We start from the raw sequence: 16,544 nt of genomic DNA, 5'->3' as shown, positions 1-16,544 counted from the left end.
TCCGAAGCCCCATCCTTACTCTGCCATTCTCTCCTCCTTTAGCTCCATCCCTCTTCGCGGTTTCTCACCTCCTCCCAGGCGTCATTAGCTCTGATTGATCCTCTTGTCAGGGCTTATGGCACCGCGATGAACTGCATTCTTACTAGCTGCCAGAAAACAAGAAGGAGCGTGGAAGGAAGTCCGAGGACAACCACAGTAAACATATACAAGGGCATAATGGAGATAGTTAGATGAGTATGCGCGTCAGAGTGTGCGTGGAGATATTCCATAAGAAATGGAAAAAATGTATCACACGTGTCAGGGGTGAACAGTTCAGCAGAATTGCTGAAGTTGCAGTTGAAGCTGCTCTTAATGCACACTATGTATTGTATTATCTAAAATATTTAACTGTTCATCCGAGGGCCTACTTTGCATTTGGTCTTACACGAAGAGCAAAGATGGAGGGCAACATTTAATAGCATGGAGAACTGGTGAAAGCATGAGCTAAGGTATGTGTTCAACGGAAATTGGATAAATGATTAAACAATCTGTCTGATCCAGCTGGCACAGCTTTAGCCTAGCAGATTAATCAGTGTCAACATATTGGTAAAATGCATCATTTAAAAACATATAGACAAAATGCTAACCCAAGAGTGTATGTACTCCATTTTTTGTTAAATTCATGCAGTACTGTTTAAAGGGACATCTATTAATGTTTAAATAATGAATGATATGAACATAAAGACCTACAGCACAGCACTGTGCTTGTTATATGTGAATACATTATTTAGAAATACTGTACTTTATGCATGTTTTTATCTTGTGCACAGAAAGTTGAGTACCCTTGGTGGATGCCTCAAAATAAAGAACATCTATAGAAGCATTGCATAAAATCATATCAAATGAACATTTTACTTCTAAAACTACATATTATAAGCTTCATAGTAAAATATATTATGTATAGCGGGTGCCATGACTCAACTACATAGCTTGGAGTATTTGTCTTTGGCTCATAGAAAAATATTTGTTCATGTATAACTTATTAGTTGATGGTATAATTAGAATATGTACCATGCAAATGTGCTGTGTCCAAGGATCAAGCATAAATTATCTTTCATTTTCATATTTTGAGGTGGGTTAACAGAATGTGACTGATCCTTGCCTGGACGCCACTCCAATCCAGACACAGTGACACTATGTGGAGGAATGAGGTGTTGCAGAAAGAGTTTTAGCAGAAAACTGTCAGATTCTCTGCAAGTTTAGCCGATGCATCTGTAACACATCCATAAATCTTTGCTACTTTGGAATTAAGTGTGACTCTTGTACATTAATTTACATGTAGTGGCTGGTATCATTGATGACCTTTCAGCTTGCTAAATTACATTTAAAACCTTTATTTTCTCTGTTGTTTTTCTTATTTAAAGATTTGGTGCTAAGTCCAAGTCTTATCAAAAATGGTGTGCATGGCAGTGGTTTGATGTGCCATGCTGAGTGAAGGGCAGACTAAAACCACTTGTAAAAACATTAATTGAGATGTTTTTCAATTTCATTAGAGATTATTTATAGCAAGATAACGTTTATTTGAATGTGAAGCAGGGCCATATGCATATGCTTGTGTAACTACCACATTACCATACTTATTTTAAAAGCAATAATATGGAGAAATATTCCAATGCTATGTAGCCTTAGAATGCGTATTTCTAAAATGCAATAAATAGTCCATTCGAGGGCTTCAGTCCGACTGCCCACTCGCCCATTTTTCCGTATGCTTCAGTCCATCAAATGTCAAAAAGTGTTCGCATTCCTGCTTTCGAGCAACCTCCTTCTCTAATAGCTGTGTGTTACAAAATAGCCCACAGGGAACTGCTGTCAGGTTGAGTTCTTACTGAGAGACAAAGTCTTGTTCCCTCTGAGCATCCCTGCAGGCAGGAAGATCTTTGAGATCTCTAGCACCCTCAAGCTCCAAGACATTCAGGTTTTTATACGGGTTTAAAAACACCTCCTTTACAACAGTGCCATTTAAATATGCAAGAGAAGTGCTGTCAGGCAGTCATTATAACCACTGCAAAGCAGAGATTAGTCTTTGCAGCACCATCTATTCTTTATTTGGAGAACACCACTCTTCGATACACAAAAAAATTACGCAGCAGTATAAGAGGAATAAAAGACCCGTGAAAAAACATGAAACGTGATATAGCGGCTGTATCCACAACTGAGAGAGGTGAAATCCCTCGAGTGGAACAATGGGTCAGTGTTCTCTTGTGGATTTTGTCGCTGAGTCTCACTTTACATTGTACAGAACTCTCATGCCGCTGACCATGCCACAGCAGAGCAGAGAGGGTGAGAAAAAGGGTCAAGTGAAAGGTGATTTTAAGCTTTTAAGAGGGGTTTCATATTTTTTGTTTCTTTCATCGAGTTGCTTGTTCTAGCTGCCTCATCAGGCCAAAGTCCTTTGAGTTGTGGGCTGTAGAAAAAAGACTATAGCAATATGTGACCTAAGAATATTGAGTGCAGAATACAAATACATGTGGCATCCCCCTTTGTCCTTTGGAACCCAAAATTGATTGAATCAGCAAGGAAAGAGGAATTCCCCAAAGACCGATTGCATGGAGTTTACACTCCATTACTTATACTATCAAATGTCATGCCCTGATAAATAAAGAAATGAAACATAATGTCTAAATAAGATTTTCTGTTTTGAATTCCTGGATTCGAACCTCAAGCTTTTTACTTCTTACTCTTTATCCGTACTCATGTCCACAGGGCAGACGGAAAATCCCACCCGGGTGTTTAAAAAACAAAAGAGAGGGATAACTGAAAAGCATCTCCATCCAGCGCTGCCTAACACATCACACAGCTGTACTCTAAATGTTAACGTCATGCTTTTCATTTTACACATCATTACCCACTGTACATACTGCAGTTACATGCCGGCCATCTGTCTATGAAGATTAAATAGGCTATGACAGTCTTGGACAACAACCATCGTGATCAAGGGATGAAGTATGGCAAGGTAAAAAAATACATGATCCCTTTAGTTTTGTGTACGTGTACGTGTTGTTGTGGAAAATCCCCAAACACGTTATTGACCAGGTTTCTCCTTCAGGCCTGATGGTGCAAGTTAATGTCCATAGGCTTCTGTTGATATGGGTTAGGGTTAAGGCATCAATACTGAATGCACAGTAAACAATCATTATTATCAAACAGTGTGCCTTTTTCAGCTTGCCTGCATCTCAGAGTTTACACACAAGATGTCTTGCACAAATAATAATAATAATAATACTAATAATAATAGATGTATTTTGTTAGCGCTTTTACAGTTGCTCAAAGACGCTTTACAGATATAGTGAAAAAATACATCCAGAAATGAAGTCAGCAAAGTGCATGGACTTCTACTGAGAATTCCTTTGTAGCATATGTTTGTGGAGGCAAATGCCTGACAAGCACATTGCACATGTTAGGATTGCAATGCCTGGAATTTAGCACAATGCCATTTTTACTCTGAGAATACGGATATGGAATATGAATGATCTGTGGCATGATGACCCAGCAAAGTGAGATAAACACACATGCAACCGTCATCCCCAAAGTATAGATCTTTACTGTTCAACTGAAGCAAATCATAGAATCAATCAATGTTTATTTATATAGCCCAATATCACAAATGTTACATTTGTCTCAGTGGACTTCACAGTTTGTACAGAATATCAGTATGACAATACGACACCCTCTGTCCTTAGACCCTCACATCGTACAAGGAAAAACTTCCAGAGAAAACCCACAGTTATGAAGGCACATGGTTAATGGTAAAACTATGTGTTGCAAAGCATGACTGAACCACTAATCAAAAGTTAAAAACAAAGGCTTAATTTGTATTCACACCAGAATTAATTAAAAGGTTTTAGCTCAATGCTCTAGGCTGCATTTCATAATTATTTCTGACTGCAATTATTTTATGAAAACACTCAGATATGGTTAACATCTAAAGATCTTTTTAACATTTAACATACGACAGCGTGTTCCAGTTCCTGCCAATATCCAGCAACTTCGCACAGCCATTGAAGAGGAGTGGACCAACATTCCACAGGCCACAATCAACAACCTGATCAACTCTATGCGAAGGAGATGGGTGACATGTTAGGGTTAGGGTTAGGGTTTAACCCTCGTTTTTTTTCGGAGTCTTTAAAGATACTGTCAACATGTTGACCAGCATCAAAACAAGGCCTACATAAAGAGTAAACAGACTTTAAACAACAGTCTCTGGTCTTGATTTCACTTCCTTAACCTGTTAAGCCCTGAGCATGTTTTTCAGGTTTCAGGCTTGAAAATGACATGCCCAGAACAAATGACTATATCTTCACTTCTAAAAGGGGTAAATCTAATCTTTTTTCTCAAAGCAATGATAAACATGTGAGTTGGATGTAGAACAGTCAGAATCAATATAGATGTTTTTATTTTAAAGTAAATTCAGATTGAACATATTAAAAAACTGTAAATGATAGTTTCCGTCCAAAAAAAAACCATTGTTTATAGTGAAAACCAGCCTTGAATGATGGGATGGTAGACTAAAAGCTTTAGGAATCCAGACTAAAACATAAGTACCCTGTATCAAGATTGATGCAAAACAAGTGAAATGTGACCTTTTTAGAGAGATTTCGAAAAAACAAAACCCACCTCTGGGGTCCTTTGGGTATATTTGCCATATCTCTGGAACCTGTTGAGGTCTCCATATTAAGTTGAATATCAATAAAATATTATCAAATAATAATCAAATANGAATTAGAAAGCTCCAGAGTGGGGGTTTTCCTTGGTAAGTTCTCTGAAATTGACTTTGATTTTGAATGTATTGTTGAATGAAAGTTTTAATGTGTTTTTTATCACCGACCATTCTGTCGGTGATAAAAAAAGAATTTAAAAGGTACAATTTAAATGTCACAACTGAGGTGGGCCAGTTGAAGTTAGAATTTAAATGTCACAACTGAAATGGGCCAGTTGAGGTTAGACTTTAAATGTCACAACTGAGGTGGGCCAGTTCAAGTTAGAATTTAAATGTCAGAACTGAAGTGGGCCAGTTGAATTTAGAATTTAAATGTCATAACTGAAGTGGGCCAGTTGAAGTTAGGATTTAATGTAAGTAAACTGTGAATTGAGGTTTTATATTAGAAAAGGACCACAGCATGATATATTTGTATGATTGTCACATTGTAACGAGAGATATATGATGATGGATTAACTTCTAGATTAACCTTCAGCAGCGTTTTTCTCGTTTTAATGCCATTGAACACAACTTTTGATCAGAACAACAGCTAAGGTAAGACGTTTTTAGCCATTTTGGCTCCGTAAAGCACATTTCTTTGTTGTTGTTTCTTGTCGTTTGGCCGCGAGTTCTGATCGCTCAGTGATGATACTTATATGTCTGGAATCTGTGTAATCTCAGTTTGCTAATCGATATCTTTTTGGTGCAGATCCGATAAGTAATAAGGTTATTTTACCTTGAGTTCTGTGCTAAGTGCGTTAGCATTTTTTTCTCGCTCAGGGCTAATTCAGAGCCTTTGTTATTACCCTTTTGTTTCGTTTAGCTAAACACGGTTAATATAGTCTGATAGCTGAGTTTCTTGACACATTTTTTTATGACACATTCATAGTTTGTTAAATATTAAGAAGCCCTCAGACGCTGTTTCTTGCAAGATGTTGCTTTTTGTCCCCGCCCGCGGGGCCGTGGGGTTTAACTGGAATACATATTGACTTTGTCAATATATTGGTGACTGTGACTTTCAATTTGAATATTAAAAGTGGGAGACACTTTATAATGTCTGCTCATTATTTTGGTTTTTGACTGGACTTTTCATTGAAAGAGCTCCGATAAGCTGCTGCCCAAAAAAGCCGACCGACAAAGCAAGAAGACCAAAAGAAGAGACCAAAAGAAGGCGCATAAGAGATGTATTATGCTTACAATTTTTAAGTTGACAGAAACTCCAAATGTATGATAATATACTGAAGCTATGTGTCTGCTAATAGATTCCAAACCTGAACGTGATAATATGTCAGTGTTTTTCACAACTTGTTTCTTCTGCCCCCAATTTGCCATAATATTTTAATTTCAGGTCTAATTTTGTTTGATTAAAATCAATGATATGTTTATAATAATTTAAGGGCACTTGGAGAACGCATATAACCCCCCAAGCCGATTCCAAAATTGAAAAAGTATTCTTAAATAGTAATGTAATGTGTTGTTTCTTGGCCCATGCAACAACTTTTTCAGTTTCAAGAAAATCAAGCCAGTATTTTTCCAATGGTTGCTGAAAAACAGATCAACAAACAAACAAACAAACATCCCAAGCCTAGAACAAAACCTCCTTGGCAGAGGTAATAATAGAGATTATAACTAATATATAAAGTTATTGTCCGGATCCGGTTCTTAACAAGTGGTGACTGTGATTGTTATCATTATTTAAATTTGGTTTTAATTCTGGATCAGAATCAGAAATCCCACAGACGGGAAATTTACAGAGTTACAGGATAACCGTATGATTAGTAGAACAGTAAAAAATCATTCCATCACAGATACAGGGTTGTCTGAAGATTAAGATAAGAGTACATATCATTCAACATAAAGGTATGAGACAGATTCTCTTCTCCATTGTATCTTTTTTTAATCTTTCTTATTTCTGTACTTATCTCTTTACAGTGAAGGTGAACTCTTGACCCTAAAGCCGATAGTAAGAAACTGATATAGTAAGATTTGCACTTGAGTGATCCAATTGATGCAGGGAGAAACTACCATTGTTTACAATCATCGGGGGTTGATCTCTCAAACATGTTTTTCATGTGCTAATCAGCTTAGTGAAATTGCAAGTAAACATCGATAAACAGTCTCAGCTTATAACAAAAGTTGCAGCAGGCAGTAAAAGCAGGTAGTGAACAGTAGGGTCTTTAATATGTTCATATGTGGACAAATGGTTCCTGTTTGTGCATTAATGCAGTGTATAATCGCCTCAATAATGCAATTTTTTCCATTAGAATGGACCGATTCACCTTCACAGATTTTGATTGACAAATACAATCATCATATTTTACCTGTCATACAATCTCATTAAACATGTGCTTGTTGTGTCATTATTAATTGCTTGCAGTAATTTTCTCCGATTGCATTGCTGTCAATCAATGGCAGCCTACAAAGCTCTTAAGTTGCTAAACCTGCCCAGCAATCAGTGGAGCTATTTGGTGTGGTGGCTATTTGCAAACCTTTTGTGTGATATAAAAGAGATTACAATGACGGGGGTTGATTAACCAAACAGACGATTCATCTCTCGAATAAAAAAGCTTGATACAAAAGGCTTGTCTTCCTTTTACAATAGCGTGTAATTAGAAAAATAACCCAGAAGCCTGTTCTTGTTGTGTGTCAACAGTTATGTATTGTGGCTGTCAATATAATACACATTCTGCAGCATGTAAGGTAATACTGCAGCCTCTTCTGTCACTTTCTTCTGGGAACAATAGAGTTGAAAAATGACTCCCATCACAATTCACAACTTTTCTCCTCTCAGCTTTCAGAACATCTTGGATTCACAAACTGATTCAGCTCCAGGACAACCCGGGGGAGCAATCTGATTAGATATGGAGCATCTTCTTTTTGTATCTCTGCAGATTTGCTGTCTCACAGCATAACCTATTTACGGCTCCTACAATTCATAACCATACAGCTCTGTGGTTGTGGGGGACGGGGGGGAAATGGTTGTTGCTTGGAGGAAGACCATTGTGCCGCACTAGGCTGTGAAGCGCTGATGTTTGATTCATAAAGACAACACTGTGCCTGGGATGTGTTGTACGTGTTTTTATGGTGATCATTCTCAGAGACGGGGAAAAAAACATGCTTAAATTAATGTGAGTTATAGGCTCTTTTCTAGCATGGGCACATACAGTAATCTAGGAACAACATGCAGTGTTGTACCCTCCTCCGGCTTTACAGCTTACATCTTTACTACTAAACAACAAGAAAATATGATGTTATCCCAAAAACATACCAATAAAGGTGTGTATGCCTATAGTGAATACAAACACAGTCTTCCATGCAGAGTATACAGAACATAATGGTTTTGCTTTTACATTGTAAAAATTCCCTTTTTCTTAGAATGAGTGAGAAAAAAGCTTACTTTCAAATATATCATAAAATAGGAAAGCAAATCCAAAGCAAAGCTTAGACTGGGAGTGTGGCGGATAAAGGTCAGCTTGGCCCTTGGTGCCAGGCGTATGTGGGGTAAACATCTTATTAGGAGCGGGGGAAGGATATGCGTGTGTGTTCTGGGGCGGAGGGATGCTTGATGTCTCTGTGGGCGTAAACATCACCTGGATGAAGCCAGTACACCGGGACGTGACAGTATAAAACCCACAGGTGGTGGTGAACACGCATTATAGGAGGACACACCTTTACTGTCTCAATCAATTGTTAAGTAGAAACACACAGACGGAGACGGGGGAAGGTGCAGCTGGTTTTTTGCTATTCAACAACCTTTGGATGTGCTGCAAACTACTTTCACTTCAAACTGAAGAGGTGAGTTTGAACTAGAGAAATGTGCTTTCAGGGTAAGATATTTGATTGTTTATGGTGATAGTGTGATGTCTTGTGTGAGAAGTTCAGATGTAGTTCATTTGATCTCCTGTAAATTGGATTGCCACTGCGAATGTTTTTGAAATAAATAAAGGGAAATATTTTTCTACAACTTTTTTACTTAAGCTGTAATGCACTGACAAAAGAAAGCATTTAGTACAAATAAGGCATTAAAGCTCATTAGTGATGTATTTCAAATAATCTCTTTTAAATCAAAAGTAGGTCAACTGTTCAATTCATGCTGCAGCTAGAACAAACCACATATCCTGCACATAATTGTGGGTATTATTATATTAGAATGAGCCTTAAACATTTTTCAGAATTATAATGAAAATAATTAGGTAGTTTAAAAAAGGCTAATATTGATTATATTTTTATACACTTTCTTGTCTGTTTTAATTGTTTAATTCAACTTTTGTATATTAAAGTGGGAAATAAGTTCAACATTAAATGGGTCTGCAGTAAATAGATAGTGGACTAAAACAATATACAGGGTAAATCCAGATCTACAAAAGTTATAATAGTATCAAAGCTTTTAATCTAAGAGACATTTATTTGAATGCCGCAATGACTGCATTTAAGGCACATTCAAGAAGACTGCATCAAGTAAAGCTACAACAAAGTCTAGTACAACTAAAACGAAAATAACATAATGAACACAACATAATGCAACACATTTAAGTCTATAAATTCAGATGTTTCATAAGGTCGACATGCTAGAGTTGTCATGAGAGTAAAGTAGAGTGAAAGTTGTGTTTCCAGTATATTCTGTGGATGCTTTTCAAGAGTCCATTTCCATTCTCAGCCCAGTTGTTTTCCAATGCAAAGCAGTCATTTCGAGTACATTGTCAAACATACAATTAAAATACTAAATAGCTGAAATGATTTAAGCATTTATCCGGTCACGGTATGAGAACATGCTGACCTAATGATTAGGTGTGGAATGACCAAGTGTGCTTCCAAAAGATTAAAGCTTGCAAACGAGCTACACTGAATAATCGTCAGGTTATTTTTTTTGGCAAAATGACTGGATGTGAGCTTTAAGGGTTGAAAACAAAACCATAAACTCACAGTACTGTTCGTTTTGTATTTCTTCACACTCACTAACAAGCACACCATGATCCAAATGGGCAGTTTGCTTGGCTTGGCAAGAACAGAGGCCATACTTGTTTGGAAACCTCTGTAAAGCCAATACTGCCAGTTACCATCCATCAAGCGCCAGAGTTATGAGAGCTTGAATAAATCAATGACTGTTATGTCTGTGAGCAGCTGGGCTCCTAAATTATTTTAATGCCACGTTTATTTTTTTCAGCATTAAATTATAGCAAACAAAGCAGATCCTTGTGTTGAGACACTTGCATGCGACCAAAATCTTTTGGGTTTATTCGAGGCACTTATGTGTTACACTTCATTGGAAAGTTTTGTTTCCCATTAGCTTCAGGTCTTTACTTCAGTGCTGCCTCCACCCAGGATTATAGCCTTTCAGTTAGGATTAAAGCTGCAGTGGGACAGAGCGGCTTGGAAGCATGTGAGACTGCAAATACGCAGGGAGAGTCAGCAAAGTAACCAGGGGAGAGGAGTGACACATTTAGAGCAGGAAAACAGGACAGATACTGGCATTATATGTATTACTCTCTCTGTACTCATGCACTGATGTACTTAAATTACTAATCTTGATACTTGAAATACCCCAAGTTCTAAAACTAAAACAATGTTCACATCAGCTGACCTAACTTGTTTGATTCCTTTGTTTTACTAATCTGTCCTAAATATTGTATCTTGTACCTCACCAACTGTGCTTATACACGTTTTATCCTTGGCACAACATGTGCCTGCAGGTCCTCCTGTGTCATCTTGACATTTTACTCTATGACTGTTTTGAATTTCAGTATTTAAGAATGATTGTAACATCAAATATGATTGTTACCATCATTTTAACCAGCAAGTTTGTGAATGACCTGTATTGCACAATGTTATTAGGACATTCTGTCATTGTTCGCACAATGGTTTTGGGCTCCAGGTGTCTATTGTTATAGATTTCACATGTACTGAATAGTAACGTTTTGTATTTTCATAACTGTTCAAGTGACAGTTTGATGAAAGGTGCTCTACTTTGTACTCATTTGATGTGTTTTCTGTTGTCTTTTAGGTCGTGGGCTTGTGAAAAATGTTCGGATATCTAAACAAATGTATCGATGGCTGTTTGGCGAGGCGAAAAATCGACAGGACCAGACTAGTGACCAAAGACGGTCGCTGCAACATTGAATATGGAAACATCAAGTACAGCAACCACTTATCCTTACTGGCTGACTTCTGGACCACCTTTGTTGAGATCAGGTGGCGTTTTGTCCTCCTGATCTTCATCGCCTCGTTCACCCTCAGCTGGTTCCTTTTCGGCCTAATGTGGTACTGGATAGCCCGCAGTAATGGAGATCTACCCTGGCAAAACCCCAAACTAGACCACTCTCCATGTATTGATAATATTTTAGGAATGACCTCAGCGTTCCTCTACTCCCTAGAAACCCAGACAACCATTGGGTATGGAGGCCGATCGGTCACCCATAACTGCCCAGGTGCTGTGGCCCTTCTTATCATCCAGTCCCTCCTTGGAGCCATTATTAACTGCTTCATGTGTGGAGTGATTTTGTCCAAAATCTCTTTACCCAAAAAGCGAGCAAAGACCATCTCATTCAGTGAAATGGCCGTCATCAGCCCCAAAAATGGTTCTCTTTGCCTGTCAATGAGAGTGGCCAACCTGCGCAAGACCCTAATGATTGGAAGCCAGATCTACGGCAAGCTGCTGAGGACAACAAACTTACCTGACGGGGAGACAATCATCATGGACCAGGTGAACATCGACTTCATAGTGGACGCCGGGAAGGACAACCTCTTCTTTGTGTGTCCCCTCATGCTCTACCACATGATTGACAAGAGCAGCCCATTCTTCGAGATGTCGGTGGACACGCTCCATAAACAAGATTTTGAGCTAGTAGTCTTCCTAGACGGCACAGCAGAGTCCACAAGCTCTGCCTGCCAAGTTCGGACCTCGTTTATTCCTCAGGAGATCATGTGGGGCTACAACTTCCAACCTATCATCTCCAGAAACAAGGAGGGGAAGTACAGAGTAGATTTCTCCAACTTTTCCAAGGTGGTGCCAGTGGCCACCGCACACTGTGCCTACTGTTACCACAACATCAAGGGTCACCATCACCACTCCAGAGATGGACATGACAACCAGGGCTTTGATGTGATCAATATCGATGACCCCCCCAGTGTCACTAAGATGTGAGACGCATTGCAATGAACAGTAGAAACTGAGACCAGTGACTGTTAACCTCCCATTAACCTGCTTATTTGTTATTCTATTGTGTTAAACATAGATTAGAAAGCCGTCTGTGGGTCAGATGCAGAACACTTATTGTGAACTATTTGTATTTAAAAACCACACCTGTCACTGTCTGATGACAAAAAAACCTGTTCTCAAAAGTGAGGTCAGGCCATGGAAGATTGTGAAGCTACAATTCAACAACAGAAACAGAAAGTTTTCCCAAATACTCTCCTCAGGGATTATACATTGTGTGCATTTAATTTAAATGAAGATGATTGGTTTGTATTTACCTCTGGCTGCAGAACAGGTTTACTGAGTATAAAGAGGCTGAATAACTATACAAATGTTTTGCCCCGTGAATAAACCCTCCCATTACTTGAAGGACCGACATTGAAGGCCATGCTTTTGACGTGGATGAAGAAAATATATGGTGGTTCGTTTAATAATGCATGCAGCCTGCTGTACACAGAGACACTTGGACTTGAACCATTAGAGTATGTTTAACTATTCAGACACTGAGGCACTAGTAAAGGGCCGGGCTCAGGGGCCACTCCTTTCAAACAGTGGGTGATTTACTTGTGCTTTTCTACTTGAGTGAACACATTGCTAGAGAAAATCGCTGTCCGGAAACACTTAAAATATGCCTGCATGCAGCACTGACTTTAGTACGAAAATCAGTTATCTATGTTCTTGTTAAGTTTGTTTTTTTCATCTCAGGGGAAGTAAATTAAAGGCTATTTTTTAATAAAAAAAATGTGTGTTGTTGTATTAATTATTCTCTAGATAACTGAGCCTGGATGTCACATTAGCACTGTGATCAAAAAGGTGAAAGTGGCGTAATGACAGGTGACAACCCCTATCGAGGCTTTTCATCTGTAAACAAAGCAAAGTTGTGACAGCAAACAGGGATCTAAACACAAAAGAGTGGAAGTGTTTGGGAGACAAGAGCTTGCTGCCCATTATTTTGCCTGCAGGTCATGAACACGAAACCAGATCTCTCCATTTAGAGAAATTACAGCACATAGTGTACGCAAGGATGAATGGAGATTTAGAAGGTTTTGTTGAATGCCAAGGTCTCACTAAAACCGCTCTAATGAACTGCGTGTGATATGTGTGTGTCTGCGCCCAGGGATGTTGCTGTAGCAAGTGACAGTATAATAAGTAGGACTCAGTAAAAGATTGTGAATATTATTTGCAGAGCAGCTTAAAGATGATGAAGATGATGCTTCATAGACAGATTTTTAATAAAAACAAGTCTACAACAGTCCCTTGGCGGATGTTCTCTGGGTGTGTGATTCATATTTTGTCTACATGGTTCACAGAAACTAACATATCATTTGGCAAGGCTGTAGCTGTCATCAAAGATACACACAGGTTGTTACATTCCCAACACCCATGATTTGAATCTGTGCTCACAGATACTTTGATGATGCAACGAGAAAACACTCAGGAGAATTGACGTGCAGCGGCCTAAAGTGCTTTTACACCTACAATGTCCTTGTTTGCTTGCGGCCTTGAATGATCTGCTGATACAAACAAAGATAGGTGTAAACATGGTTTGTCACTGTTTTTGCAATGACAAAATGTAACTTGTAATTATCATGGCAAAAATATTGCGTCATAAAAAGGAAGCCTGTAATAATGCTGCATTATCCTTCCTATTTCCTGTCTAACAACCAGAAATGATTTATTTGAATTACATTTAAATACAACATTTAGCGCTAGTTTATTAATTATCATATTATCATCATTACTACTTGTTGATTGGGGTGGACAAATATTTTAAACAATGTTAATGTAATTCAACAGCACTACAAATTCTACCCTCCAATAATTACTAAGCTAAATCAAGAACAACAGTTACAAAAAGCTGAACGTTATAACCTTCATGAAGATATGCATTATTACAGTACTGTTGTATTATACTGCATTAGGTGTACCTACTGTAATACACCTGCAACATTTCAAACTTGTACCTTTTCATGGTTAGTTTGTGCATACGTACATTTGATTACATTTCAATCAGATAGCAAGCCTGCAAGGATGATCAAGATAAAGTTGCGTAACGACAACCTGTGATGGTCACTTTTTCTTTCCTAAAAGCACAACTGAATCCAGATTTTAAAAAAAGCTTCACTTCAGTCTAAAATTGTTACTTGTTCATTGTTATAAGCCGTTTTCTTTCTGCAGGTGTAAATAGTACATGTTCAGCTTCATACAAAAGCACTGAAATTATGCAAATTATGCATATGTAAAGAAATATAAGGAGGCGAAGAAATGCACTTTGAAAATATGTAATTAGCTGCTTTACTCCCCATATATTATATCATCATGTGAAGCCCAGTCAGGAAATGGAAGATAACTTGAGAGGTAAAAACATTTATTTTGTCACATTTCCCTATACAAAAGCCCTTTTTCAAAAGCTATTACTTCATACATTGCAGGAATGACAATAATAATAATACATTGGTTAATTGTAAAAATTATACACATTTATATATATATATATATTTATATATATTTGTTATCCAAAATACATTGCATATACGAAGTAGCACAGTTCCCTTTTCATTGATGATGCTTGTGAAACATGGAGGTTAAGGGTACATCAGAACCATTTCTTTATGCTACAAATTACAATTTCCCTTTTTTTTTTTTTTTTAAAGCTATAAACTTTCAGAAGCTGAATGTGGATAGTAACACTATTTGTATTGTTTTGCATAAAAATACCTGAATTAGTTAAATGAAAAGCTATTAATTCCAGGGCTATTTGGCTTAAGAAGTGATTCAAAATGGTGCATCCATCATAATCACGTAGAATAGAGAAGTTCCAGGCTGTTAGATTGTGATTCAAGCAGGCATTTGTGGTTTTGGGAATACACGAAAATATCTTGTGCACATAAAGATACTTATGTTACAACCAAATTTCAGAAATAATAACAGTAACAAGAAAACAAAAATGATACAATGTATTGCCCAAATGTACAGATATAAAACGTTTAACATGCTGAACAAACTACTTAGCAGAAATGGACTTAAAAGGTTTGCATTTTTGACCGAGGTCAACTCGTATTAATTCTCTTGACTTTTTATACTGTGTCACATATGAAAATAACTCTGCATAATTTATACAGTAAGTTGCTTTAATGCCTAGTTGACTGATGCTTATAAAATAATAAAAAATAGGTCTGACAAACGCACAGCGTTTGCGAATCTGAGGATTTCTTTGTTTCATCTCGTCATACTTTTTGGTTTTTGTTCTTAAACTACTCAGTCCCAAGTAATTTATTTTCAAGTGTCCATATTCAGTAACTCTGAAGGAATACTTTGGCTATTAACAGCTTTGAACACCTGAAGATGGATATGTATTTAGACATGATACTTTTACATGATGATGAAATCCTGACTTGAGATTCATGTGCATTTTGCTGGGCTTCAGATCAGTGAGAAACTAACATTCAAACACACATGCTGCTCTCAAACTAGGATCCAGCCCTGGTAAAAATGCAACCTAAACTGTCTGCTAACATTACATAACGCTAGGCCACTCCTCTGAGCTGACATATGGAGGAAGGAGGCACTGTGGCAGCCGTTATTGACAGAGTGCACTTCAAAATCAAAAATTGTCAGATTTCTGGTGAGACACGGATATAGATCATTATGAAATGTACTATTCATTAAAAGATTGAATGCTGTATTGTGTATAATGAATATAAAATATATAGTATAACACAGCAGTTAAGGCACTGTGAGGATAACGTCTCTTATTATGCCATGTACTAAAGCTGGATTCACCGTAAGACACTTGGGATAAAAAAAAAATCCAAACAACATACAGACTTGTTGTTTAGACAACATCTCCAAAAAAAGGCACTTTCATGTTTTCGATACAGAAATGTACAGCAAACATGGTGTTTAAAATTAAGGACTTTTTCATTAGACAGAATGAAAACATCTGACAAATTTTGATTTTGCTGCAGGCGATCCCTTTCACGTGTGTTTCACAAACCAGAAAACATTCACATTAATACTGACATGGTCGAGCAACAGAACATCTGGAAATGGCATGGCTGAAGGGTTAACAGCATGGCAAACATTTAAAAGCCTAGTGTGTGGCCCCCTGAAAACATCTGACCTGGGTTGAATTATTGTTGCAAATTACTTCAATTAAATCTTGACTCAGCTTCCGCAGCACACTCGAGTCAACTGTACTCGTCGCCCATTTTGAACTCTGCACACAACACACAGAAAGATTTTAAAGTAAGTGAGTTCACCCAGGTCAGCAAAACATACAGCGCTTCCTTCTCTGGCGTTTAACTCTTCTCTAGCCTTCCAGTTTGGAGGATAAATAAATTTGTGAATGGCATATTCCAGTTGCCAAATTTCATTCAGTGCTGAGAAAAGTCCATCTCTTTGAGAGCTCCTCCTTGTCCAGCGAATTCCAGAAGACTCTCCACACACACATAAAACGATGCTGATGGACAGGCGAGCAGACGGAGGCAGTGGAAACAGAAAGCTAGATGTGGTGGGAACAAGGAACCCCAACAAGGCCGTAGACAGGCAGAAAAGGCAGATGCTTAAAGCGTAACGTGCATAATGTACTGAGGAGGATGTAGATTGAGACCCATA

General features: G+C 37.9%; 1 protein-coding gene across 1 annotated transcript; it reads left to right on the top strand.

The window, feature by feature from the left end:
• The first annotated feature begins 8,407 nt into the window (after positions 1 to 8,407).
• LOC104954300 (ATP-sensitive inward rectifier potassium channel 1-like) lies at positions 8,408 to 12,642 on the top strand. Its single transcript, XM_010781389.1, has 2 exons — positions 8,408 to 8,530; positions 10,737 to 12,642. The coding sequence occupies exon 2, from the start codon at positions 10,755 to 10,757 to the stop codon at positions 11,874 to 11,876; it is 1,122 nt and encodes a 373-aa protein (XP_010779691.1). The 5' UTR covers positions 8,408 to 8,530; positions 10,737 to 10,754; the 3' UTR covers positions 11,877 to 12,642.
• The last annotated feature ends 3,902 nt before the right edge of the window (positions 12,643 to 16,544 follow it).

The sequence above is a fragment of the Notothenia coriiceps genome, unplaced genomic scaffold (genome assembly GCF_000735185.1).
Source record: "Notothenia coriiceps isolate Sejong01 unplaced genomic scaffold, NC01 NC01_scaffold00023191, whole genome shotgun sequence".
Taxonomy (NCBI): Eukaryota; Metazoa; Chordata; class Actinopteri; order Perciformes; family Nototheniidae; genus Notothenia; species Notothenia coriiceps.
This window is presented reverse-complemented; position numbering and strand designations above follow the sequence as displayed.